Source organism: Lepisosteus platostomus, chromosome 23 (genome assembly GCF_059453375.1).
Source record: "Lepisosteus platostomus isolate fLepPlt1 chromosome 23, fLepPlt1.hap1, whole genome shotgun sequence".
NCBI classification, from domain to species: domain Eukaryota; kingdom Metazoa; phylum Chordata; class Actinopteri; order Semionotiformes; family Lepisosteidae; genus Lepisosteus; species Lepisosteus platostomus.
Window position 1 is genome coordinate 12,735,529 of NC_142633.1, and position 27,863 is coordinate 12,763,391.

At 40.1% G+C, this 27,863-nt stretch overlaps 2 protein-coding genes across 5 annotated transcripts in view; both read right to left on the reverse strand.

The window, feature by feature from the left end:
* Positions 1 to 2,093: 2,093 nt before the first annotated feature.
* Positions 2,094 to 27,863, reverse strand: part of espn (espin) — a 62,744-nt gene continuing 36,974 nt past the window's right edge. For 2 of the 4 annotated variants that reach the window (XM_088617110.1, XM_088617109.1), the window contains 6 exons: positions 23,398 to 23,421; positions 18,560 to 18,705; positions 16,007 to 16,330; positions 5,787 to 5,868; positions 5,182 to 5,200; positions 2,094 to 4,593 (listed from right to left, as the gene is read on the reverse strand). In XM_088617110.1, the coding sequence (XP_088473236.1) occupies positions 4,446 to 4,593; positions 5,182 to 5,200; positions 5,787 to 5,868; positions 16,007 to 16,330; positions 18,560 to 18,705; positions 23,398 to 23,421 (743 nt within the window). In that variant the 3' untranslated portion in view covers positions 2,094 to 4,445. The remainder of the gene's footprint in view (positions 4,594 to 5,181; positions 5,201 to 5,786; positions 5,869 to 16,006; positions 16,331 to 18,559; positions 18,706 to 23,397; positions 23,422 to 27,863) is intronic. The other 2 variants (XM_088617111.1, XM_088617112.1) reach the window with 2 other exon arrangements.
* Positions 5,788 to 15,991, reverse strand: LOC148642086 (espin-like protein). Its single transcript, XM_088617117.1, has one exon. The coding sequence runs from the start codon at positions 13,121 to 13,123 to the stop codon at positions 11,405 to 11,407; it is 1,719 nt and encodes a 572-aa protein (XP_088473243.1). The 5' UTR covers positions 13,124 to 15,991; the 3' UTR covers positions 5,788 to 11,404.

A 27,863-nucleotide genomic window follows, 5' to 3' on the forward strand; every position in this document is an offset into this window, starting at 1 on the left:
TGAGTGGCGTGCTCATTCGTTTGTGAGCGTATATACGACGTTAACTTCAGTTTTGCTTTATTAAAGAATGTGCGCCCTCTGTTGTTTGGTCTCTGTATAGACATACTGAGAGAAAAGTCGAGTCTTGGGTAGGCTGTACAGTATCTCCCGTCCCAGTCTGTCTCGGAAAGACGGTAGATTGAAGAAGCTGACTTCAGTATAATAATAATTGAATAAACATAGTTGACCTTGTTGAATTGTATTTTGAAATTGGTGTTAAGGAGAACTCATTTTGTACCTGTACAAACCTGTTTGATAGGTGAAAAAACTAATCTTAATATTAAAAAAATAACTCAGGTTTATCCCAACATCTCGTTTTAACTGTGACAAAAATAATGTACAAAAATATACACAGCAGAATGAGGCTGAAATTGAGTGCATTACAACACTTGTGACAGTCTTCATTATCACTCAAGTCCTGGTTTCAGCATAAAGGAAAATCTTACACCGAAAGTGGAAGTTATCATTACTTTTTTGTTGAACTTTATTATGCTAATGTGTGCCTCAACACTAATAGACAGTGTGTGACTGGCCTGTTAAGAGAAAAAGGGTCCTAAAGGTTTAACCTATTGAATGGTTTAAGGTGTAGCTTAGTAAATAATGAAGGAGAGGAGTTTTGAACAAAACTGAGAAAAATAAACTGTATTCAGATTACTTTAGCCAAATACTATTTTAGTTTTAATCAGGAACATATGGTATAAAGAAAAACAGGCCCAAATGCCCATGTCTGATGATTGTTTTCTTGTCTAGTTGTTACTTTGGACCAATAGCATGTTGAGTTTGGTGTTTTGAAGAAATTTAATAGATGAAACTCTGTATCACTCAGGCATCTTGGACTCATTTCCATTCCTAAAGTCTTTCCATAAGCGTACACAAAAAATTGGCTTCAACACAATTTTGCAAAAAACATGCCAACTAAAATGTTCTTTGGATACAATTTATCAGCAAAAGCAGGATTAATGCGTTTAGAAGTTCTGTTTGAGTAAAGCTGTCCCCACATCACTGTCCTTATCTAAAGAATCCTTGTTCTGAGTTGTTTTGAGAAAACTTTTAATTGCAACTGCGGTATTTCTTGGAAACAGAATCTTACAATTACGTGGATGCACGAGGAAGGCTGCTATAGATAATTTTCAGAGGTATCGCACAGCACATCCAAACAGTTTAAACTGCCTCTGGCCAGTAAGCAGACATACTTCACATACAAAGTGTCTTTTCCTAGATGTGAAAGAGAACAATGCATTTAAACACTTAAGCTGCGGCCACTCATTGCTGTTCATTTGATTGCATGTACAAGTTCAGTATTAAGCAATAAAAATGAAAATTCAGAGTTTATGTCCAGTCTTCTGTGTGTACAGTATGTGCTTTATCTCTTTCAAATGTGTTTTTAAACCGTGTTTAAAAAATGTGTTTTAAAAAGATGCAGTGCAAAAGGCACAACCATATTGTACGCCTGTGTCACTTTTCACATGGCAAATATACTACTACTTCAAAATGAATAGCCAGTTTTTTAATAATGCACAAATTAGGCAGTTTACAGTATCTGCCAATTACCTACAGTATATACCTTACTTTAATCAGTCTTGAGTGTAGAACTGATGCACTGGGACTCAAAAGAAGCCGAGAGGCTGCACAATAATACAGTACACAGCTCAACAAACTTCCATACTCCAGTATCAAGAACTCGAATGTAGTATGTAGTTTGATTTGCTGTTGACTAGTAATTAACATGGTCAAAGACATAATCATGCCAAAGGTGCCATCTAAAGTGGAATACAGTGTGGAGAGGAGAGGGAAACGCTTACTGACTTGACATCAATTCCATGTTTGCTCTTAAGGTTCCGATCACTATGAATGGCATAATTCGTCGTGGCTGCTTAGCCACAGTTCTGGTGTGTATTGATACATACCTTTGTGTACTTGGTGTCCGCTTCCTGGCTAGAAATTCAAAGCCTTGAGTTGATTCAAACGGCTTAAAACTTCTTTCTTTACAGAATCTCCCAGGCATAACAAGTATGATTCTGAATTTATTGAATTGCAAGAGACAGTCAGAAAACTCCTTTTTCTTTTCTTTAATGTTTTTTACACAAATATACCAAAATGCTACATAAGCAAGGCTGAAAAAAGTAACAACGGAATCAAGAAACATCACAGGGAATTTAGGGTTCAAGTCTATATAGTAATACTAATGGCAATGGTGTTCTACAACGTCTTTATATATATATATTTCAACATCAATATGGCATCCAATGTGGTGAGATAAATGTTCCCAGACATTTACCAAACTTGGAAACATTTTCCTTATTTCATGCACTGTTTTTATATATATTTATATAATCTTTAATTTGCAAAAAATTTACATCCAAAGCACATTGATTTATCCTACTGCGCTACAGCCAGTACACAGGAAATCAGCCCATATATACAACATTCAGACACACTCATACAGCAGTTCTCTGGGCCCGTGAGGTGTGGGCAGATTCATGCCTACAGCAAATAGTTTAAAGTTTCAATTTGCACAGTCTAGTGGTCTACGCAATAAAAAAAGCTTGCAGGCAGTTACTGGGAAAACTTTCAAAATGGAACCACATTTCTGTGCAGCTGCCCAGGTACCTCTTTTGTAATCATTTTGTAACCAAGGGTGAGGTACACCAGCCATATTCTATGACATATCTGTCCCCTCTGTTTGGTCCCATACAGATCAAGTATGTGCTACAACCATTATCTATGAAACCAAAGCATGGAGTGAATTAAAATTTTGTGCACGGTTAACATGTAAGCTTACAGGGTGTATTACTGTTAACAGTTCTTATGCTCATTTAAAATTAGATTACTTTGTTGAACGGTCAGATAGGGACAGACACCACAGAATGAAATTGTTCAACTGAGTTTTGAAAGAATACAGATGTTCAGTGCAGCTGCTGAATTTGCTCAACCGTACTGTATGCGATATATGTTAGATTATATAGTCTGTTATCTAAGAAAGAGGTTTTAATTAATATAAAGCCTTCTGCTGTCATTCAATAAGGTTGGGGCCAATTTGTCATTAACTTAGAAATTACACCTTCATTTTGCTTTGTGTTCTTGCTTTGTGCTTTGCTTTGTGTGATTATAAAGATAATAAACTAGAATGTTGCATTTGAGTTTTCAGTAAAACATAATTCAATTTTTTATCAATCCATACAATACACAATATTTTATGCAGAGATATTTAAATTATGCCTGCTATTTTTTTACTATTGGTCTTAAAAGCTCCAGTTTCTTTTTGCTGTTCAAACTGCATATAGTATAAAGAATTAACAATTTCACCTTTTTACTCAGTACCTCTTTAACTGCTGAGGGGTCAGCCAGCTTTCTCATCCTCTGGAAACGGAGCTGCTACACAGGACAGCAATTCTTGTGGCTTTAAAAGACGACTGATTTGCACACTGATATGACGTTTCTTAACTGTTGGTCAATAGCCAAGTTTAAGGGGTATAAGTTTTCATCAGGAGATACCTTCACTGCACTTCATGATACAGTTAATTTGGCAGTACAGCCAAGTGCTGTACCATTGCATTTTCCCTGTGGAAAAGCAAGGATTCTAGACTGCAAACTGTCTTTTCTGTTGTGTTGCTCCCTATAATACTGGCACTGTACTGTAAGGAACAACATGTCATACACCATTGTTTCTTATACAAAAGTTCTTTAAATTGTTAAAACTGCATGCACATCTGGGTTTCACCGTAAGAGCTTAATATTCAGAAAGGATGGGGTGCATATAATATGGTCATCACTGTATTTCTCAGCATAGGAAGACAGGAGCCAGGCCCTATACCTGCACAAATGCTCTCACGTTAGCCTCTACCCAATCAAGTCGTTTCCCCGCAGGATAGTGCTTGCTTCTTACGCAGCAGTTTTTTTTAAAAGATTTGCTTCTCTTGATAAAATGCTTCAATTCGTACAACACAGAGGAGTGGTTGAAAATTATTATTTGCATTTCCATTTCTTGGAAACTGGTTATAATGGAAAACCTACACGTCGGTAAACATGCCGGTACTTTGATTAACAGGAAGTGTTTTTTCTAAAAAGGTCTCGAAGCAGGATGCTACCTAAAGGCAAGTACTCACTGTAGAACCTTCCTATGATTCTTATTAAACAATGTAAGAGACTGTAGAGTGCAAAGTTGGTGCACAATATGGAGGCTGCTAATCCAATGCTGGGCCTATGACCATTTCTGTCTTGTACTGTGCATCTGTGCTCACTAGCACAAGGCATGTATACCCTCCACAGACTCTCAGAGTCCAGGTTCACAAGCTAACAGACCCTGGCCAGGGGGCAAAAAGAGGGTTCTCCCCTCAGAGCAGGAGACAGGGAGGTTTGGTGAAGACAGGGGGGGAGGTTTGCAGTGTCAGAGTAGAGGCAGGCCTTTACTGTTTTGCAATGTCTCCTTTCTTTAAGATGATCTGCCGTTGCCATGGCGCCAGCTTGGTCTCGTCGTAGCCGAGGGTCCTTAGCTTTTCCAGCTCACTCTTCTCCTCATCTTCCTTCTCCTTTTTCATCCTTTCTTCCTCTTTTCTGTTGCCACGAGACCAGAGTTGATGTTAGTGGAAGCAAACTACCTTCCAGCCAATAGCCACCACCAGCTTCTGCTATTCTCTGACATGAAAATAAGTCAGAGCCTCTAGTTTAAGAAACTGCATTATAGTACCTACCAGATAAAGTGAAGAGATTATATAGATGTCGTTTTACCAACTAAAAAAAAAAAGTTTTCCTGTATAGCCAAAAAATGTGAGGTTTTTGTGTTTATTATTGTATTAAGAAAGCCTACATGAGAGTGGACAGTGGTCAGCCCATCTATCTCGTTTGTCTGCTAATAGCCAATTGATCAGATCAAAATTGATTTATTGTGATAGAAGACACCAACACACTCCTGAAACCTTGTGTATAAAGAAGCACTTCCTCCTCTTAAATGTCCTGCCTTACGCTGTTTCTACTGTGAGCATAGACTTCTTTTAAAGTCATGCATGAGGTCACATGTTCAACCAGGCCAGACTGAAACAGACCTGTTTGAGTCGCCATTGATTGAACTCAAGGAATTAGCTAATCAATTTCATAAAGTGGCAGTTTAAGGACAGTGTCTGGGGAATGGGTAGAATGTCTTACCGTTTTTGCTCCCTGTGTGACCCAGAGGAAAGAAGCACAAAGAGATATCAGCACAATGACGGACAGCAGGTGAGTTTGTGAGTTTGTACACACAGCCATCCTTTGCCTTCTTGGAGTTGAGAAATTAAAAATGTTACTACATTACGTCTGATACAACTTTATAGAACTCATATTACCAAACAACCCATAAAGTTGGACTCAAATTACTATTCTAATACAGAATTTAGAAATGGGCACTTTTTCTAACTTAACTATACTGTAGAGTTGAAACATTGGATTGACATACATAGGTATAGCACATAGAATTAAAGAAAAATAGTCACAAAACTATCTCCCTACAAAACTGAGAATAATGGTCTCGTTAAACAAAATGCATTTGCATAATTCAGATAGAATAGATGAATGGTTTAAAATGCACAATATACTTAATTGGGGAAAAAGAAACTGAATAAATGTCCTCAAGAAAAACTGAAAGGCAATAATGACAGAGACACAAACAGTGCAACAGGCAAGTGAGGGATGGGAAAGACCAGAGGAGGAAGTGTGAAGGTGAAAGATCAAAGGTGAAAGGTATTCAGACTGTGGGGAAGGTCTGTCTCTCACTTACTTCTCCTCATCCATCTTTTTCTTCATGATCTCCCTCCTCCAGGCAGGCATGGCAGCCAAGCGGGCCTCCTCCTCCTCAGTCTGCAACACAAAGTCCTAGACTTTATACGAGGCTAATCCTGATTAAAACAGAACATCTCCCCGATGCCCAGAGTCTCTGATTCAGGCACGCTAGCGTCTTTCAGTGCACCCTTCCAATTCAGATGCATGTTTCCCAATGGTTCAGACAATGTCAAGTGGTTAAAAGCTATAGGTTACAAATCTGCAGGATGGTATGGTATAGTACAGTATGGGCCCTGGTGGAAGTTATTTTGGGCACCCCTAGGGAATTCATTTTTCTCTTTCCTCATATTCAGAGGAGCTGGGTCTAGACATTGACCCTTTTTCTATGCCACTGGTTCCCCATTAAATGCAGCTTGATCCATTGAACATCCTGTGATGTCAGCCCTGACCCCTGTGCTTATGTCCCTGAAGTGACAAGGTTCTGAGTTTTAACCTCTTGTGCACAGTCCATATTATACTATAATATGCAAAGCTTTTCCAGCAATGCACATACTGTAGTACAAACGTTTACATGTAGATGTGTTGTTTAGCAGAAAAGCCATCAGTTCTTCTGCAAATAAATACAGTAGGTCTACGTTCCTTTATGGACTGCCAAAGTCTTCCTCCTTATTTGCACATGCATAAGAACATAAAGGGATTTCTCCCCCTGTCACATTGATATTAGCACTACTCTAAGCAGAGAACAGAAGGCCCATTGTAAAACTGCTTTTTTCACAGTGCAAGAAAATGTACAGTATAAATCACAACTCTTGAAGCAGTTCAAAGGGCTAAGCATTGCAGACAGGAGACCTCAAGACCACACCAGACAAATAAAATAATCACATGCTACACACCATGCCCACTTGCTTCCCTCCAGTTGAACCTGATAGGTTGTCCTCGAGGCGCAGCTATGTTTTCTTAGGTTGTACAAAAGCCCCCAATAACATTGGCTGCTTGCAATCCTATCCACTGTACTCTACCAAATTGAAATCAGATTACCTCAGAGAAGGAGGTACCCTGTGCAGCTCATCTCCACTTGACTATAGATGAAGATTACTCTCAGATTGCAAACATGAAGGATTTTCAGTGGCTGCACCCCCAACCCCTGCAGGTAAGATAATCTACAATTTTAATTTTTAATTATTCCCCTGGGAATTATAGAATGAGAAAAAAAAAATAGGCATGGTGAAGAGACACCTGTTGACAGAGATGCAGGGAAAGTGAGTCACCATGGGCTAATGTTACAAATGAGGTCGAGTGAACATTCTAGTTTTACATGGTTAGGCAGTAATTGTTTAGCTACCTCACAGCATGGCTGTTTTATCTGCAATTACCAGCACTAGGCAGGTTGAATGGTATCTGTCCCTCATTTCATTTCAGTTGAAGGTTCCCTGAGTGACAAATGATAGGAGGAGAATTAAACAGCTGAAGTGTCTCGTTCATCCAAATCACCTGTTTCTTTCAGTGGGATATTTTTACAGCATGCAGAGGAAAAGGATTAAGGAAAGCTACATGATAGGTTTAAAATGGGTAGGAGTAGGATGAAACAGAGATAAAGGGAATTTGCTTTGCCATTTGCTTTGTATACACCTATGTCATTCTATATCCACGGGTCAGCTTGTTTCGCAAAAGCTATTTCAAAGGATTCTGCAGGACAAGCTGGCAAAATGCATAGCTGCTTACTAAAACGCTGTTTACCTTCTGAGCAGAACTTCAAATGTTTCCTGGATACTTAAAAGTGCACTGTCTTCCTCAAAAGAATTGCAAGCAAACTTTTAATGTGTAAAAACTTCAAGCTTTTTCACTCGGACAGTTCAGAACCATGCAGTCAATGTTGTTTCAGCCACAGCTTTAAGACATTTCTGTTTTAGCTAAGAAGTACAACCCTGCAGACACCTGTGAGCAGGCATTCCAGGAGTACTTAAGATATGCAGGCATTTTCTCTTTTCTTTTAGGTTTTTTTGTTTTTTAGGTCTAAAGCTCGAGGTATTGATGAAGAGGAAATCCATAGGTGGAAAGTGCACGATCATTTCCCACTGCAGTCTCATCTGCCATTTAGTCGCTGGAGCACGATAAAGAAAGTACAGCCATCTGCATCAGAAAGTACTGTGAATGCTTACGTCAGTTTTCTAGGTTAAGGAGCTACTACACACTGATTTACCCTCAATAGGTCAATTGTCTTGACACCAGCTTGAACTCCGATTTAAGCATCCGTCTCTATAGTTAAAAGAAGAAACCCTCTTTGCCTCCGATTGGCTAAAAGAAGATCAGAAGTTGTCTGTTGAAGTGATCTCCTTCCAGCTGCAGTAAGCCCTGGTTAGCAGGATAGGACGTGACACTAACAGGGTTAATGTCACACAGGAGAGGGATGCAATTCATTGAACAAGCCATATGCTTCATGACAGAAGTGGAGGCTCAGTGCAGTATGTCAGCTAAGCCTTGTAAGAAGGTTGGATCCAAGATCATTGTTCAAGGCACACACTGACTTTTGGCTTTCAACTCGCACAGTACAAATAAAAAACGACCTTATTGCTAATCTTTTCTTTAAAGAGACACTCAAGGGATTCTTATGTGACAAGCCCTGCTTTATTTTCTTGTTGGATAATCAAAACCAATCTTCTCAGTATTTTTTTCAGTGTTTCCTTTATTCAGATAAAGGGCCAATTTAGGAGACACTAAGTTAGGCATCTCTTGGACACCCAATACCCAACAACTGCATGATACAGTACATAAAGCAGGAACTGCTTTGTTTTACTACAGACCTGTGATGTTTCAAAGACCAGGAATCCACAAAGGCTTTGCTAGAGAAATATTAAACTAGACCTAACTTTCCAAGTTGATTCCCATCTCATAAGAATGCACTTGGTCTGTTAATGTCCAATTTTATCAGAAGAACTGGGTTTTGTTTTACCAAGTTAAATAGAAGGCAAAAGGAAGTTGTTCTCAAGCTGTTCTACAGCACCCAAAATAGTACTCCAGCTCAGATGTCTGGCTTTACATTTTTGAAGTAGAGCACAAACAAAACAAACAACTTAATAAAACTGTTAATGCAAATAAATTTTATTCACAAGACATCGTTGTGACTAGGTTCCAAATACACACCAGCAGCACACATCAAAATTCAAACTTAGAGGACACACATTTCATCTAGGTGCTAAAATAATCATACAGTAACTGAAGCCAAGTATACTAAATGGAAACAAAGGAACCAGCCACTGTATAACTACTGTAGATGATTAGGAGGATTGATCTAATTAGGGTTTTCTTAGTAATGGCTTAAGACACAGCCATGTTGAGACAGCTGAGAAACCACCAGCTCCATTCCAAGCAAGCTACTACTGCACAATTACAGTATGTTGTATGCAGTGTGCCTTATGCCAGTCCAACTAAGAAATATGTATCCACATTGTACGGATAAGCCACTGAAATGTGCAGACAAACAACTGCAACAGCCTTGACATTTGGGCTTTAAAACATTATCAAGCATACAAATGTTAATGCACAACAAAGAACACAAAGGAAAATAAATCACTCTAAAAATGAAGAAAGAAACGCATTGCTTCCCTGATCTTGTTGAGAAACACTTCACTGGCTTTTTACCTCTGTGCTGCTCCTGCTCTGTCAGCCAATCCTTCTTTTAAACAACTGTACTCCAGGCAAGCACACTAGACCTTGAGTGACACACTGCACCATGGGGGGAAATACTCCAGAAGTCTTACAAGTTCTCCCACTCTTAAATTAAAAAAATGAAACCCAAAACATGCATGGAGCCCAATACAAACATATACACACAAAGAAACACCCCCTTGCCTCCCCAAAAAACATTAGAAACAAATTAGAATTTTTTAAATGTCTTCTCTTTGAAATAAACTTCATACTGTATACTTCCCATCTGGTCAATATCCCCTAGTCCACAGCTTTTTTTAAAAAATAAGCCCTAACAAATCAAAAGTACTGCATATCAATATCAAACTGTAGGTACTAGGAAGCACATTAGAAACGTATCTATTCCCACTTTGAGCTGTATTCACAAAGCATAGTATTTTCATCAATGCAGAAAAACCCATTGATTCTCCTGGCAGGGTAAACATTTACCATTATTCTTTCTAACCTTTTTAAAACAATTAGTGTTGCATTAGCGCACAGTTTCTACTCTACATGTCTGGGATAACATGCAGAAATTTCATATTTAAATTACATTTCCGATTAAGATTCTCTCAATAACAAAATGATAGGCACCTGAGTGGGAGCCGAAGCCTATCCCTGCAAGCAATGGGCACAAGGCAGGATACACCCTGGATGGGATGCCAGTCCATCACAGGGCACACACAGACACAAACACACACACCAATTAACCTACCAGTATGTCTTTGGACTGTGGGAGGAAACCCACACAAACACTGAGCATACAAACTCCACCCCAGGGGTGGAATTGAAACCTATGCCCTAGTGCTGTGAGGCAACAATACTAACAAGAAACATAATTAATAGTTCAAGTACTGTAGGTACAGTAGCTGCGTCAGCATGTGTAGGTTGCAAAGGAAAAGGTAATGGGTTTATTCCATGCTGAAAAGAAAAGAAAGGTGTACTCAGACCTGAAGGAGGCTTCACGGCCAAAAGGTTGTGTTTCCTTTCTTTTCTTTTCAGCATGGAATAAACCCGTTAACTGTTCCTTAATTAATTTAATGTTTATAAATACTGGTTCAAAGAGTAATAAAAGTTCTAGAGTACAGGGTGGTCAGATAGCACTTTCTGGAAAAGCCCACAGCAGACATTTAAACACAACCAGTCTTTATCGCTTGGTTAGTTTAGAATCAACACAGCTGCGAAATAAGGAACTGGTTTTACCAAACCCACAGAATAGAACAAAAGGTCGTATTTGACTGTCCCTGTTACAGTACAGTCATTAGTGTACAGTACACTGTTACATTTATCTGTGCTATACACAATGATTCTCATTGTGAGTTTTAAAATGTTGATTAATCTAGATTTTTTGTCCTAATTATGACTACTGAGTCTGATTCTATACTGCTCACTGCACTATTATTACACCAGTGTAAACTCAGCTTTCACTTTGTGCTCCTTCTAAATTGGATTTGCATTCCATTATGCAAATTGTTCTTTATGATTGATTAAAACCCACTTTTTTAATTCAATGACTCTGCACTGATTTTATTTTACCAAACAATAGTTTGTACCTATGCAACCTGAACAGGACTTACTTGTTTCAACTTTATATATCATTGACCCATTTCTTATAACATTGATTCATTTTAGTCATATAACAGATGCTCATACAAATAAAATTTCACATCCTTATGTCATGTCCTGCCACCTGGTGGACTTTCACACATTCCACCCAAAATGTACTACAGTACATGTATTAGCGAGGCCAACATGAGCTTTTCTTTCATCTGTTGCATTTCCAGTGAGAAGATCCTCTGAATACAGTTGTTTTCACTCTATTCAAGCAGCACAGCTACTTCTTCTCTTACATTTCTCGCCTTTTACCGTAACTCTTTATTTCTTGAACATTTTTATATAACTGAGCTAATCAGCCCTGGTTTTCCAAAGGTCAAATATCAAAAAGTTCAGCTTCCTTCTCTTTCCAGAAGGAGAAGCTGCGGTCTATGTATCGGCAGATCTCTTCGTTGCTGAACTCTCCCAACTCCGAGATGAGCTGGACGGAGTCCTTCCTTGTTTCCAGGATAGGCTTCAGCTCCTCCCCCAGTTCTTCGGGAGTGTCCTGCACTTCGGGCGGCCCGGGATCAAACTCCGAGTCTGGCTTTGCATCCAGGATCGGCTCTTCTGCCACCTCCAAAGGGGCCACTTTGGTCTCCTCCACAAAAAAACTCTGTTTTATGTCTTCAAAGCCATCTGACCAGTCCCGCTTACCACACTCGATCTCCTCCATCACTTCCTTGTGGAACTGGCGGATGAGCTCCCAGCTATAACTGCCCACGCGGTCAAACATCTCGTAGCAGAGAAGGTGGCGAAACTTGCGCTCCGCACGGGACATGCTCATCTCCAGGAGCTGGAAATAACCCAGCATGAAGAGGTCCAGAGTCAGACTCTCATAGTCCACTGGGGCACCGCTGATGTGTGGGAGGAAGTGCTCAGGCCAGTAGATCATCTGGGAGCGGCTTAGACGCCTGATCTGCCGCGTGGGAACCTGGCTGATGATGGTCCGCCAGTGACCGATCAGCTTCCCCACCACCTGCCTCTGCTTCATGAAGTGGATGAGCCGGTCATCCTCGCTAGGAACCTGTTCCTCGGGATCAATCTCCGCGTTGCTGTATGATGTTTGCCGGTCACCAAAGCTGTTCCCCATAGCCGCCGAGACACTCCTTCGTCTCTTGATGTGCTTCCTCCTGAAGGAGTCTGTGAAAGTGTATTTCCTCCAGTGCTCCAGGAACAGGAATACAATTCGTTCCTTCCTCATATCTATGTACTCTTGAACATAACTCAGATCTGTCTGCACCTCAAGGCTTCGAGTCAGTTGGTCTGAGCTAAACACAGTATCTTGGTCTACAGACAAGCTTTGGTCAATCTCTGACTGACAGAAGCTGTCTGAACCCACATAGGTTAATGGGGCATAAGAGGGCACAATGGTCGGCTCATTCACAAGATTTGTGCTCGACACGTCATGCACTGATGCTGGTAGGCTGTGGCTTGACCAGTGGATTTCATCAGTCCCATAAAGGTAGTCTTCTTCTAGGATAGGTTCTGACCTATAACTGTTGGACTCGCTTCCTATAGGCAGAGACCTTTTGCGTTTGTAAACTCGATTCGGTCTGCTGTCCAAAACCCTGGATTGGCCCTGCAGTTCATAATTGGCCTTAAGGTTCTTCACTGATACACCACACTGCCTGATTTCTTTTTCCACCTCCTCTCTGGTGGAAAATGACTGGGATCTTCCTATGTTGACAGAGGAAACAGGAGGTGCAGAGCTTGCTGGGCTTTGTGCTGGCATTTTACTGTCCTCATGTTGGGCGCGAGGAGATATCATGTCTAGGATGTCTACTTCCTTCCCCCCTAATGTGGCCAGAAGAATAGCCATGCTCTTCAGCACAGTGGAAATCTTGCTACACCAGGCTGGGAGGTCTTCAGCCTGTCCCTGAACTTTCTTGGGGTTGACAGAGAAGTGCTCATGGTTTAAGGCAGCAGATACAGGCAGGAGCTGCTGGAGCTCTTGCTCAAGATGGTTCAGCTCCTTTTCCACTTTCTGGACCTTGTGCATGACCTGCAAGTTCTCAATCTGCCTCTCGATTCGAATGAGGTCGTTCTCTGTCATTAGTTCACCAAATGGGCCCAGGATTGCATTGTGGGTATGGGAGTAGTGCCAGTCTTGTGGCTGATAATACCCGCTGCCTGCAAACTAGATGAAGGATAAAACAAAAGGAGAGGGGGAAGATGTTTCCCTCAGGTTGTTGGAAGACAGTTTCAATGGATTCCTCTCCACACATTGTCTTTACATGGATTTAGTGGTGCAATGATATTGCCTCTGGAGGGAGAGATTGGAGGCTTCAGTAAGAAAAAGTTGGAAAATGAGTAATGGAACAAGGATAGGAGCAGAACAGAGCTTCTTGACAGTAAGTAGTGCTTGTCGTGGAGCAACAATGCTTAACCAGCTCTATTTCCAGAGTTAAGCAAATTCACACATTGTTTAAAGCAGGGATGGACAACTCTTATCCTCCATGTTTGTATCCTTGTAGTTTTCAGACTCTTTGTAATCAGCACTTGATTAAAACTTGGAACTAACAGATCATTTACCACCATGGAAGAAAACGAGGGGGCTTTGGAGCCCTTAATAGAGTTGTCCAACCTTTCTTTTAAAAACTTTTTGCAACCAAACAAGCTAGATGCGCTGAATGGCTTCCTTTAGTTTGTAACCTTTCTTGTTCTTAAAAGGTGTTTTGAAAAGCATTACAAAAGCCTCTTGATCTAGCTACAACACACATAAGCACTGAAACACCCCAGTAAAGAATCTCATGGAGATGAGGTCACAAGAATGAAGTGAAACCACAAACTACACAATTAGTTTTACAACACTCTGGAACAGTTAAGGACATAAAGGAAAACAAAGAAAAACATATTCCTATTCAGCAACAGCACCTAGGCTTGACTGAGAGTACACTTACTTCTCAGACAGTAGTGTGCATGGGCCTTGCATCACACCACTGAATCGACATGTAAGTATTGAGAGCTGCAGTATATCCTCACCACATAGCTGCCTCTCTAATATCACTGTAACTGGCATCTCCATTGTGTCCAACAAGAGTCATTAACCTTGTGACTGAACTTCTCATAGTCTGGAGGCTAGCTTGGAATAGATACTGCATCTTCAATGTATCTGCACCACACAGACAAGTCACTCAATAAAGTGGTGGCATCTCACACAGCTCAAAGGCATGCACAAATGGGAGAAAAGTTTAAAATGGCTTTCACTGTAAGAATGCCACTTTCACATTCATGGGTGCGGAGAAACATGCATAGAAACTGTAGTTATGGCATGTAAGAAAGGCAGTTGGCTGTTCCATGTTCTGCACCCACACTTACAAAAAGCAGAGCGCATGTTTTGAACTTCACTTCCAGTGAAATGACAGATGATTACAGTGAAAATGATATGGACGGAAAGCATCCACTATAATCCTGACAGATAATAGAAAACAAGAAGTAAAAAGCATAGAGGGCTTCTATGTTATCTCAATTTTCAAAAAACAAACAGTCCATTTAAAGCCTTCTTTTACTCCTTATTTAGCATGAAGCAAAATATGATTTTATCAAGGTTTTTATTACGGCAAAATACACTTTAAGCCTTCTCTGAGTTTTTAATTATGTTTTGAAAAACAGTTATTAAATAATTAGACCATGAACAGGTGGAAAGGTGTTCAATTCATTATATATAACAACTAAACAAAGATCAAATTGGTGCACAAATAAGTGATGCCAAAAAAAGCATTCAGTGAGCATTTTCAGAAGCTAATCCCCCACTCCAACTGCAGACTGTCTGCATGTTCACATACATGAAGTCTGTTATTACTAAATCATAATTTTATCTAAAGGAACGTACAAGGGCACTGAGTATTTTACTGGAACAATCTGAGGGAAGTACCTTGTTCAAGCGTTAATGTCTCAATTGGGATTTGAACCCATAACCTTCTAGATATTTGTTCGGAGCTCTAAGCTATGTTCTTGACTGCCATTTTCTATCCGTTCTATGGTCTTGTTGAAACAGAGTGGATTTGCACACCTTCTGTTTGTGACTCTGCCTTCTCCTAGCACCTTCTCACTAACTGGATTAAATAAGCAAGGGATCAGGGGCACCTCTGTGTCTTAATGATGACAGACTAACTGGCAGCCAGTGCTGGCTCTACATACAGTCGGGGTTGCCGATAGCCCTAAATCCTGACAATGCTTAACACTGCATCGAATAAGCAACAGGATTTCCTTTGGATTAAGCCCTGGCATCACACAACTCAGGATTCTGCCACCTCTGTCCTTGCCCTGTCTAGCGTTGAGAGCAATCCTTTATTATTTTCATCTCTCAGGATGCCCATGCAAAGAGACAGTGCATTCTTCAAAGCAGTAAGCACTGACTGCTCTGATAATATTACTTCCCCTGTCTGGTGCTGCAGTCAAGTTATTATTTTAATGGTCTCCTTTCATTTTTGGACAAACTAATTTCCCACTTTCCTAGGTTCCCCAATTTAAAAGTGGGTATTACGTTAACTTTGTTCTATGGAGAGGAAACTTCACGTGAAAAATCATATTGGTACATATAGGAGGTGTAAGTAATGTTCTTCAAAGACACTTTTACATTCTATATCGAATTAGGCAAGACACCGTCTGTCTTTTGGGTGCTTGAGTTCAAAAATCAAAGGTATAAAATGAAGCTCCTGGTTCTGAGCTCAGGGAAGGATCTGGACTGTTCTGAAACTCCATTCACAGTTGAGTTATCGAAAAGAGAGCAAAAGCAGGTTCATGCAGTTCAACAGCACATCACACATCAATGGATCCACTCAGCTCCCGATCCCTGGTTTCTGAGAGGAAATGCTGCTCCTCTTTTGAGACCTTTAGGTGTCTAGGGAAAGAGGCCTACTAGCTGACTTGCAGCATAAACCCGAGAAAACAGGGATGCCTGAGCCCTCCATCCGCCCGGTCTCGCTCGACATACCTTCCGTTTGAGCTCCTCCTCCTCTTGCATCTTCATCTGCATCTTGCGCACCATCACCTGTCTTTTCCACTCGGGGATGGGCCTGCCCTGCTCGTCGAGGGTGGGCACCAGCGTCTCCACGTCCACCAGGCTCCCCTGGCGGCCCAGCTTGGGCTCTGCGTTGCCGTTCACCATGGGGAAGAGCTGCTCCGAGCTCGTAGCTGCAGCCCTGGGGGCCAGGGTACTGCCTGGGGCAGATGTGGAGGGTGTGGGTGGCTCTGTGGGACTGGGGGAGGAGGTGGGTGGAGAGTTGGGAGCTGGGGGCGGAGATGTAGGGGTCTCTGCCTGCAATGATACAGTGACGACAATTAGGCAGAGAGCCATGCTATTGGATTGACTGATATCAGAGCCTGTTGAAAGGGCAATACCTAGGCAGATACCACCCATGTAGAGAGCAGTATTGGGTGGGTGAAGGTAGCTTTCCTCAACAGAAATCTCTTCACTCAAAAGGAAATGTAGGTGGCTTTAAGTATTTAAAATCCAGTTTGCAGGATGGGTTCATACTCTCCAGTCTTGACTGCAGAAGAATTTTAGAAACTTAAATCTTCAGGGCTTTAAAACAGATGCACTAGAAGGTAACATAAATAGAATTGATAATCACTAGGACTACCGGTAATGATAAAGAATGGACTTCGATTTCCCTGTAAGAGTATGAGAATGCTTATAACTAAAGCAGTCCTAATTAAAGGATACAATGAAGATACCAGTTTCAGACAGCCTTAGGTGAATGATTACAAAGTATTTAGTGGAGCAATAGCTTGTAAAATAAAACATAACATCCAAAGATAACGTTCAAAACCTCTCCTACTAAATGTAATACTAAGAAAAGCTTCCCAATAATATGCAAGTAAAAACCCTAATTGCTTCGATGGAGTATCTCTCCATTAAGAAATATAATCCTTCCTGATGAACCCATAAAACTGTTTGCGTGCCACAATCCCAACATCATAATTGCTTATTATTTCTAATTGCTGGGCTGCAGCTTTCTAGTCAGGAGGTAGTTATGCAAGTAACAGAGGCAAACACTGCTGCTGTTATGTGAGCAACAGCAATCTGGAGCAGGCCATTGAGCTTCTCCTTCTATGCTCTTTATCACGCAAGTTTAAAAGTTGATCAGGAATGACATGAGTCATTACTCAATCCTTCGGTTCTTACCAACCAGATGTACAATGCAAATGGCTGTCAACAAACAGAACAGCGCAGCTAAAAGCAAGATCACTTTTCCTATGTGTGGTTGTCAGACTGGCTACATGGACCTTTAGTCATGTGGGAACAAGGGGGATTATAAATGCTTATTCTTATCCTTTTCAAATTTTAACAATGACTTCAATTTTCTCAAATGAAAGTCCAGGTATTTTTTTCTGAATTGAGAGCAGGATTATGCTAAATTGATGTGCAAACACAAGCCTGAGAAATTAGTTCTTTAAGACTACTGAGTAAACTGAAAACATTTTTTTAGTTTTCCATTAAGAACATGTCATATCAGGGAGGCTTAGGAAACATTAACATTTTATATTTTATAACATTTATAATTGTACAGGATATAAAAAATAAATCAAACCGGTGTTGCATTACAGTACACCACAATTCCCTATGTTTTAGGTGCTGAAGAAAAATGTTTTTAATTTTTTAGTATTGTGGAACTTGTGTTCATTCCATACTTTCAGCATAAAAGGACACGGTTACATAACAAGTATATCAAAGATCATAGGCAATTACTGTACAATGAGTATTGAATCAAAATTAAGTTGGGCTATGGCTGTAGTGTTTTGTGGTTTTAGTATCATAAACCAACCGCAGTTAAAAACACTTTTATTAGAAATGATCAAAAGGCAATGTGGCATGCTATTTTGAAAATAAACCATTAATATTCTTGTGCAATTTAAGGAAAAAGATACCGTTTCTTATAAATTGCAGCACCCTATACTCTGTAATATCCAATACAGTGGAATGAAGTATTTTAATGGAAAATTGTCTTATAAAGGAAAAAGGAAGTATTACATCTTGTCTTTAACCTGATGCAACTAACATAGTGCTTAAGGCTACTAGGAGGTACCCTGTATTTTGTAGGTGTAAGTTTGAATATCACTAAAATAGACAAAACCAACTCCATCCCTCAGCTACTTTGTATCCTCAAAGAGAAGGATATAGTCATGTATGTGAAGCAGGGAGACAATACATGAATCGGCATGTGCCTGAGGACCTACAGTACATTAAAGGAGCCATCTTTGTCAATACCAGTGCCATCGGCTGACTTGCCAGGTCATCAGCACCGAACAAACCCCATTTAAATGGGGCTTGTATAGATAAGGTATATCAGACTTACTGCAGTGTGTAAGCGTGCCTTCAGTCACCTCAATCAGTCAAACCCAGATACACCTTGGGGAGGACACCAAGGTGGATCTGGGGAGATTACAAGATAAAACTCTTTTGCTAGCTACTGTGTGCAAGTACTAAGAGTTTTTTTACTCTAAAATCAAGATACCGCTGTGAACAGTGATATAACGCACTCACATTTTGCCCTTGGTGCCCGCTGTTGGAAAAGACTGTTGTAAATCCTCTGCTGTGTGGCGTTGGCTTCAGACTCTTCCCTGCTTTGATTTCTGCCAGCAGTTCTGAATTGTCACCAGTTGGGGACATCATGTTGAATGACTTTGTACCTGAGAGAGAGAGAGAGTTGGGGAAAGGGAAGCTTTGTTAGTGAGCAAGACTGTCAATCATAACTCTACTCTCCACTTCAGTTTCTATTAATACGAATGAGCTGAGTGGAATAGGACAATGCATTGTTGTGTTCATTTGGCACATGGCAGATAGTTTAATAATGATAGTGTTTGTTCTTATTAAGGTACAGTACACCAATCAGGTGTTAACTTCCAAAACTGGAGATAATGTTATTAAAATGAAATGTTAGTGTTAAGCCCCTTTGACTCCTTAACATGTACCTCTGAATGCATAAACGCTACACGACACCCTAACAGGATAAAATGGCAGTCTCAGTAATATAACAGAATCTTATTTTATATGGTAATTTTTCTCAGAATGATATTCTTGAAAAATCTCAATTTCTGGACAGCTTCATCTGAACAATATCCAAGTGAGTGTCTCTTTAGTCATAGAATCAAAGTGCTAGTAAGATAAAGCGATAAAGTCTTCCGTGAGAGACTAAGGTAGAGGGCGGTGCTAATTTAATTTAAACTCCTGACTCTAAACAGACAGCAAGACAACTTAGATTACCATCACTTAAGCATAGCATCTAGGCAGAATGGCATAGCAGCTGCCACAATTTCCAACAATTTCCAACTTTGCCTCAACTTAATCTCAATTAAAATACCAGACTGCAGACGATAATCAGCTTGTTCAGGAGAAACGACCCTAAAATCTGTCTCGGTTTCATATTGCCCTTTTATTTTTAATACCCAGAACAAAAGCCATTTTGTCTAGCACTTCACAGTGCAGGGGTGTGTTTAACAACAAGAGGGAGCTCTTGAACAGGATTTCCTTTGCACGAATTTTTAACAGAATGTAGATGCTGAATTCTCCCACGAGACTTATGACATTTTTGTTTTTGCAGATATTATTCACAGACCATTGTCGAACACTTTGGATTCAGCAACAGTGAGACAATTGTTAAATTATGATCATATGATTAAACCAGTGTTGTTTGCAAGATCAAGCTGGGTAATGATAGTTGAAAAACTGTTTATGGAACATGCAGGAACGAGTCCTGCTTTCAGACCCAAAAGCTAATAGTGATGACGAAGCATATATTCACACACCCAACTATATAGCAAGCCTATTAACTTCAAATAAAACTCCTATAAATAAAAATTTCCCCCAACTTTTACTCAGGGATCAATTGAATGCTAGTAAAAGTGTTCATTCAAGTCAAAATGATCAACAGAAAGAGAATCACATCCATGTCTTTTAACCCTCTTAAAGAGGGCCAATTCAACACGACAAACTAATTCAAGCCAAAACAGACTCAGCCAAAACTGAGAAAGGCTTCTGGGATTGGATGTGGATGAATTCACACAAATCAAAACGAACTTTTTATTGAACACAAGCAGAAGCAATTATCTCCTAAAATCACAAATATGCATACTGTTGCTTTTTACAAGACTACGTTTGACTGTACTCAGTAAGCACAAAGGCACATCATTGCCTGTGTAGCCAGTGATATTTTGTCTTTACTGTAGGCTGCACATATTTAAAAACACTGCTAACAAGCAATATGCATATCATCAGTGAGTGAAAATCAATAGAGCTCTCAATTTGGAATGCAGTTGGTCTACCCTGTAAAAGAAACATGTGCTAAAAGAATACAAAAACTTTCAAATAACCACTTTTATAAAATAAAATCATCCACAGCTCAACAGAACGTTAATGAAAAAGAAAACTAATACAGTACATCACCTGCTCTTAAGCTGGCGAGAAGAGTCTCTTCTGAACTGGTGAACGAGCTACAACGCTTAGCGTTCTTTCATGCCTGTTTGAGTTCCAAAGACTCAGATCACATAGGGGCAATGCATAAAGGCTGAGCCGAGACCAGTGTCTCCTTCTCTCTCTCTTTCTGGGAGACTGGAGCATGGTTCTTAGGAGCCTATCACAGCCCAGGGGAATCTAAAGGAATCAGCTGTAATTAGCAAAGACATGTAACGGCTGCCAAATTGGGAACGGACTTAAGTCCCCCCTCACCCTGCCCCCTCCACCCGACACCAAACAGCATGGCAGCTGCTCGTGTGCGGGATTAGTGAGAACATTCTGAAATGCACAGCAAAAAGATCCAATTGCCAACCTGACCGAGCATACACCCTAAACACAGGCTAAACTGGACAACTCCTGGATGAAAGACTATGCAGCCGTTACAGAAGCACAGCTCTCCATGTGGTACACAAGGAGACATCCAGCTGCTTGGGTGGAAATGACACAAGACACATTGGCAGAACAGACCTACTGTATTGGCAAGGGTGGTCCTGTCCTTCAAGCCTTGCAGATTTCCACCTGCCTGGGTATTTGTGGTGAGGTGAAGGTCTAACAATTAACAATTGTTTTCCTTTTTAGCACCTTTTTCCATTTATGTCTGATGTGCTTGTTGATCTGCAGGAACAGCTCCTGTCTTTTCTCTTTTGAAAACCCAACAGGGAATAAAGTTTCAGAACAGTCCAGGTCCTTCCTTGATCTCAAAACCAGGAGCTTCATATTTATACAGCACCTTCGATATTCGAACCCAAGCCCCCAAAAGACAGAGGATGTCTTGCCTGTTTTGACAAAGAATGGAAAATGTGTCTTTTAAGTACATTGCTCATATACCCATGTGTACCATTAAAGATTTCTTTTTTAGATTTCCATGATTTTTTTCATTTTGTTCATCAAAGCTGTAAAGGTTCCAAGCACTGATGGCATATTCTGAAGAAACAGTAGACTAATATGCCTCATCAAACCAAGGAAGGCCCATCCCACACTAGGAGACAGGTCGAGAGCGCTGGGCTCTGGGCATTGTCATCACTCCCCCTTCCCAAATAATGTCACAGAACACCAAATGGACTTATGAAATGCCTCCTACGAAGCACCCTAAAGTTGCAGGTTTTAGATTTCACATCAAACATTAGCAGTACCCGGTTGGTTAAATGGATAATGAAGAATACTTCTAATGAGAAGAACAGAAAACCTTATAAATGGATTAACTCTTCTTTATCCCCCAAAAGGTTCATGTCTGGTGATCATGTATCAGTAGCCTGCCCTAGAGCTCTGCATTGCTAAAGAAAAAACACAGCAGTGTTAAACCATCCAGACACTGATTCCTGGAGCCAAACCCAGAATTTCTGATTAGTTCACATGTCCCACAGGTTCTAAGCACTGTTGGCGCTTTTGTAACTCAGGCCATTATAAGAGAATTATATTTATCCCTCTCAAAAGCAAGCAAAGCCAAAACCTTCTCAGAAAATCCTAGCTTCAGTTACTCTCTCCAGGCAAATCTCAATTCCCCGTGACACTTCAATTCTCCTACAGTTACATGTTTTTGTTCTCATTGGTTTTTGAGCATGCTACAGCATGGATGTACTGTATAGCCTTTTGATACCAATGCAATCAGCAGGTGTGAGATAAGTGCTTGGAACTGGAGGGTGTGGTGGTGCACAGTGTTCATGAACTGGTGCAGGTACTTGTACTGTAACTGGTGGGATGTTGAATGTTGTAATAGGTGCCTAAGGGAGGCCCTCTCCTTTCAGGATCCTCCCTTTGGAACAAACAACAAAGTGGGATTAAATATTCAGCAGCAGGCAGTCACAATGGAAAAGCAGGTGTCTGGAATCCAAACACAATGTCGGTATGACAACAAAAGTAACCTTAAAGGGACAGCAGAGTTTTTCTTTTTAAAACAAAATTAAACATCATTAAAGGAAGTGAAGTCCTATTCTTCAATGTCTAACCTTCAATCAAAATAGTGAGATCTGTTTAAAACAAACAGACATGATAACACAGGATTAAAGGTACAGTGTACACATTTATTCTAGACTGGGTTGTTGAATCTCAAATTGTGCCTGCCTCTGAATCTGTCCTTTAAATTTCATTTAAAACTCTGCTGGTTTCCTTGTGATTTCTGAAATATGCTGCTCTCTGCTTTGGATTCTGCATCAGCTCTTTAAGATCTGTTCCAGTATACAGTATTCCAAAACTCCTGATCTTGCCAGCCACTCTTCCCATTGGACTCTTGTATCTCCAGTCCCCTCGGACTTCCTGCTGCCCCCTTTTCCTCTCTCTACAGTGAACATGTATCTGGTAGCAATGTTCCCTTCCTGCTCATTTTCCTCCTTTTATCCCCCAACGGTGAAACAAGCTACTTTCATTCTTAAGAACTGCACCATTTCAAAACTGCTGGCTCAGCAGTCTCTCTCCATGCATTGCAACTATCCAATTAGTTTTCTCCAGCATTGCCCCACAAGGCATCACGTTACAAGCCCCTTTTATTCAAATCCTTTTCTACCGCAAGATCTCACATTTGTGATTGCTTTTAGTCTAATTTTAAATGTTGCAGATGAATTGTGTGGCATGGATGTATTGTTATTATTAATAATAATATTGATATAAATAATAATAAATGCAGATGCTAATGGTAAGAATTGCCTACATTCTCTCCTTCTGCAGACCAAAACCACCAGGACTAATGACAAGCCATGTGCGTTTTTCTAATGAATTTGAATTTTCAGATATGTTAATGATAACATACCAGAGTATCTGGGATAAAGGAAATAAAAGTGACCAGCTACAGGAAACCAACAGCAAATGATGCTAGTAACACAACAGACTGATGTTAAGAGAGGCCTAGAGAACATCTATACAGTCTCTGTACTTACTTTTCATTTGTCTGAGTGTGTTCGCTTCGAAGTTGAAAGCAGGTTTAGTGGAGGAGTTGGAGAGGAGAATGGCAAGGCAGTGAGAGAGATAAGAGTGTAGCACCTCAGAAAAGGGAGGGAGTGGAGGCAGACCCAGGTGAGATAAAGAGGGAAGGTGGAACAGTAAGCAGTCAGCCGGGAGAGAACAAGGCAGGTTGACATCCCACCCACACATACAGAGGGAGGATAGTGTGATGACAGGCAGGATACAGGGCACAGGACAGTGCCACGGGAAGGCAAAAAAATGAAGAGGAAAAAACGGAGACGAGAATCTGGATTAGTTCAACTGCAAGCCAAGAAACCAAACAAATAAAAAGAAATGTCTCTCTTTAAAACCAGATATTTTCCCGTGCTTTTTGAAATAAAGAGTTTGAAACTTCATACCCGTATCTCCTTGTTATAGTCAGTGTTCTGTGACCTCTCAGTGACAGCTGAGCTATGTAGACTTGCGTGTGTCCTGACACAACAACTGACTCCTGCTTGTCAGAAATGTTTGAACGGAATTTGCATCTTCGGTCCTGACGATGTTTCAGAAATCATGAATAAACTATAAGCTTCTGTTGAGACGTATAATGATGTTACTCTTAAATTATAATGCGTTATTTACAAGACTGTGTTTATAAAACGGTTATGCTGCTGTGAAGAAAAAACATTATGACACCGAATTAAGAGGGAAGATTTTCTGGATTGGAATCGGGCATGTCTTGCATGTGGCTGTGACGTACATTGGAACCACAGCCTGAGCAAAAGATGAAAATGCCAACGAGAGCTTTCTGTTATATTAAAACCCTTTCAATACGGTAGGCTTAATAAACAATGAGCGCTAAGCTCAGGAAACAGGAGGCGTGCAGAAAATACGTCTTATATCTTAATTGGTAATCCCATCAAATCCACTGAGTAAAATCATTTTAATACCTGATGTTTGCAGCTCACTGTACAGTATGATCCCTTAACAACTTCCAAGCCCTGGTCATCAAAGACCCAGTGTCTGCTGGTGCTCATCCCAGCTGGATTTCTGGTGTGCAATTGAATCCTTGTTTGAAGTACTATTGAAACTGATTAGACCATTTGAACGGTTTTCTGATTGGAAAGTGTTTTCTAGCGACTTGAAAGGTAAATTTAAAAGACTGTCCAATCGCATAGAATGTTGAATAATTTAGTTAATCCTGGACTTCAAGTAAATCAAGAAAAAACAACACTAGGAGACACTCTGATCACGTGGATTGGAAATCCAAAACTGCTCTCCTTAACACAATTAAAAATAATATTGCTTGCTTCTTGTCAATTGGAATTGGTCAGCTCAATATATATAGTATATAATATTCTCCACATTAGACAAAAACATTCTACAGTACATAAAAATACTTTGAACAATTCAATACAGCAATACTCATGGTTGGATACAGTATTACATTTAGAGCAGTTGATGGGGTTGTAACACGGCTACCTCTATATCAAGTGCAAAAAATGCAACAGCAGTGATGAGCAGATGATGCACAGTGGAGTTTATAATATTATAATACTGATGTATGTTATTAAAGCCCCCTAAAATCTGTATAATCAAATCACTTCAAAAGCCAGCAAAAACATTGTTCAGTCTTGCTAATTCGATGTTGGATTTAAAGAGATTGTGAAGAAAGGATTAACAACATCAAATTTGAACCAGATGACTGAAGATGGAGATAAAAAAGTGTGGCAAATGTAAAAAGTACCGTTTAAAAGTTGCTAGAGTTACGTAGGAGAGCACACAGCAGGAAACATGCTGAAATATGAAATGTCTTGCAGTATACAGTATGTTAACCAGTCTTCCTAATCAGCATAGCATCACCTGTATGACAGCACAGACAATCGCTACAGTTCTAAACCGTGGAGCTGGAGTCACGTTCCCACGTTTGATGCGCAGTGCCCTCAGAAGGGGAGTGTATGGGGAAAACCTCTTCCCAACCGAAATCTCCAGGGATCCACCCCACAAGCAGCTCATGGCTGCTGGCTCTAACAGTTTCTCGCTGTGTCTGGTCAGCCGTAACTTCTCTCCTCAGTGGCCAACTCCTGCAGCCACCTCGGACTTTCTTCTTTAGAGTGTTCTCAGACGTCATGGTCTGGACACAAACTGGGACCCTGTCGACGTCTGCCTGCTGGTTTTGCTGCATAATCTCTGAGCCTGGAGTCTTATCTCAACAGCAGGACACCACAGTGTCCCACACTGGCAGGAGACTCAGGTAGTGTTTTTACTATCGTTCTTGCCAGAGAACCTGCCACATTAGGAGCCTTGCGGCAAGATGTTTAATCTGGACTCGCAGACAAAAACAATTATGAATGGTCAAGTGAAGAGATTTCAATTTTTAAAGCCATTGAAAAATGTTTTTATACCATGGCCTCTCCTCTTTAGGTAAAAACTCTTTGGAAAATTAATTAAGCTTAAGCTATTAGGCTGAGCTGGGCAAATGGAGATAGAATAATATAAGCAGAACAAATTTTGGATGTTTTTTTGTTGTTGGGTTAGTGTTGTTAGTGTAGTTCTTTTTATTTCTACACTTCAAGCAATGAACAATGATTTACCTGTTGACCATACACATTACAGCTTAAACACATACAAAATGTAAACACAGCTGTCATCGCTGTAATAAAAATCTGTCCTTTGTGAAAGCTCAACACAGAAAATATTCCCTTGACTTTGCCACTCATTAAATTAGCTTTTTCCATGATTTATATTATGTTGCATGAGGCTTCACCACACCTCTCAATGTACTGTAAACTGTTTTACCAAGATGTGAATGTGTTTTACGGTTTCCTTCTTGCTAAAGCTACAAGGGATGTTCAAAGATTTATCAGCAGTGATCTGGAACCTATACAGAACTCCTGTAAAACTGCTGAATTATTCTCATGTAATATTGGTTTTCCTTTTAAACACCTGACAAAATGCGTTTTTGCGTTACTGTGCTGAGTACGGCACTGCATACCTCACTGCAATGCAATCAGGTGAATGGCTGAACACAAAACCCTACTCTACAGTAATAGTACCTTGATCCATCAATTTGTAATCAGTTATTCAGAGCGGGTAGCCCAGCCTGTCTCATGTGTTTCTAATGCACTAACTTGCTTTAATGCTCTCAAGAAAATTACATCAAGCTACTGTACACAACCAGAAGCAGTGTAGTGAAAGGTGGTGGATTTTGATGGATAGGAATTGCATTACATGTATAGGGATTACAATTAACAATCAATTTAAAAGCTGGAATTTAAATTACTAGCTACCTAGTAATTTCATATCACTACTTTATTTACTCATATCTTCATATTTGCATTATTGAAACACAAAATGTGCTACCCTACAGTTCCCATGAACTGACATGATGGATGCAATATAAGACCTTAAATAAATAATATAAATCTTTAAACTCTTCCGAACAAACTCAAAGTACTATAAACCAGCACACATAACACATCAGAAGCAAAAAAGTGGTGAAAAATGCACAGTACATTGTGAAATCAAGAGTAAATAGATACTTTAATAGCTTTAATGGAAAAGACCAGTGTTTAAGTGAGTTTAGAGAATGTCAACAGTTGTGGAGTTTGAATTTGGGTGAGTTTCACAGGTGTGGTGTGGCACACAAGACATTTCTGTCTCACATGGTGTGGAATTTGGTCTTTAGCAAAATAAGAAGGCCTGAAGAATCAAATCTTGGATTAAGAGCCGAGCTGCATTCATGTAATAACTCCTTGAAATAATCTGAAGCTTGATCATTAAGTGCCTTATAAGTAAGCTGGAGAAGCTCACTCTAAATTTCACTAAGAGTCAGATGAAGAGTACTTCAAGTACAAAGGCCTTGTACACAAGTAAAACATTTCTGGACATACTGTACCGAAACCTATTTAGTATCTTACAAGCCACCTCAGAAAATATCATAATCCATTACTCTAATCTTAATGAAATGGAGATGCATTAATAGTTCAGCATCAGATAAGCAGAGCAAGTGAGTGGTGTTACACAGTTGTACGGTAAATACTTTTCTGACATTTCTAACATGCACATCAAATGATAATGTGAGGTCAACAGCAACAACAAGGTGTCTAACATTTATCATAGGCTTGATTTCAGTACTTTCAACAGCAAGAATAAAGTCACGAGCTTTGGTATGTTTATGTGGGGAAGCATAATTTCAGTCTTGTCAGAGCTTGCTGGTTATACAGCAAAGCAAATTATATTGCATCCATATCTTAATATGGCTGCATACTCTGGCTGTAGGTTTTGATTTGTTCTTCAAATGAACATGAGTGTCATCAGCATCACAGTGAAACCCATGTTCATGAAAGTCAATTCCCAACATCCCCACAACATATAAATATTAAAATGTGAAGGTCCTAGCACAGAACCCTGTGGAACACGCACAGAAGCGACCAGCATTACTTATTAAAAAGCCGAGATT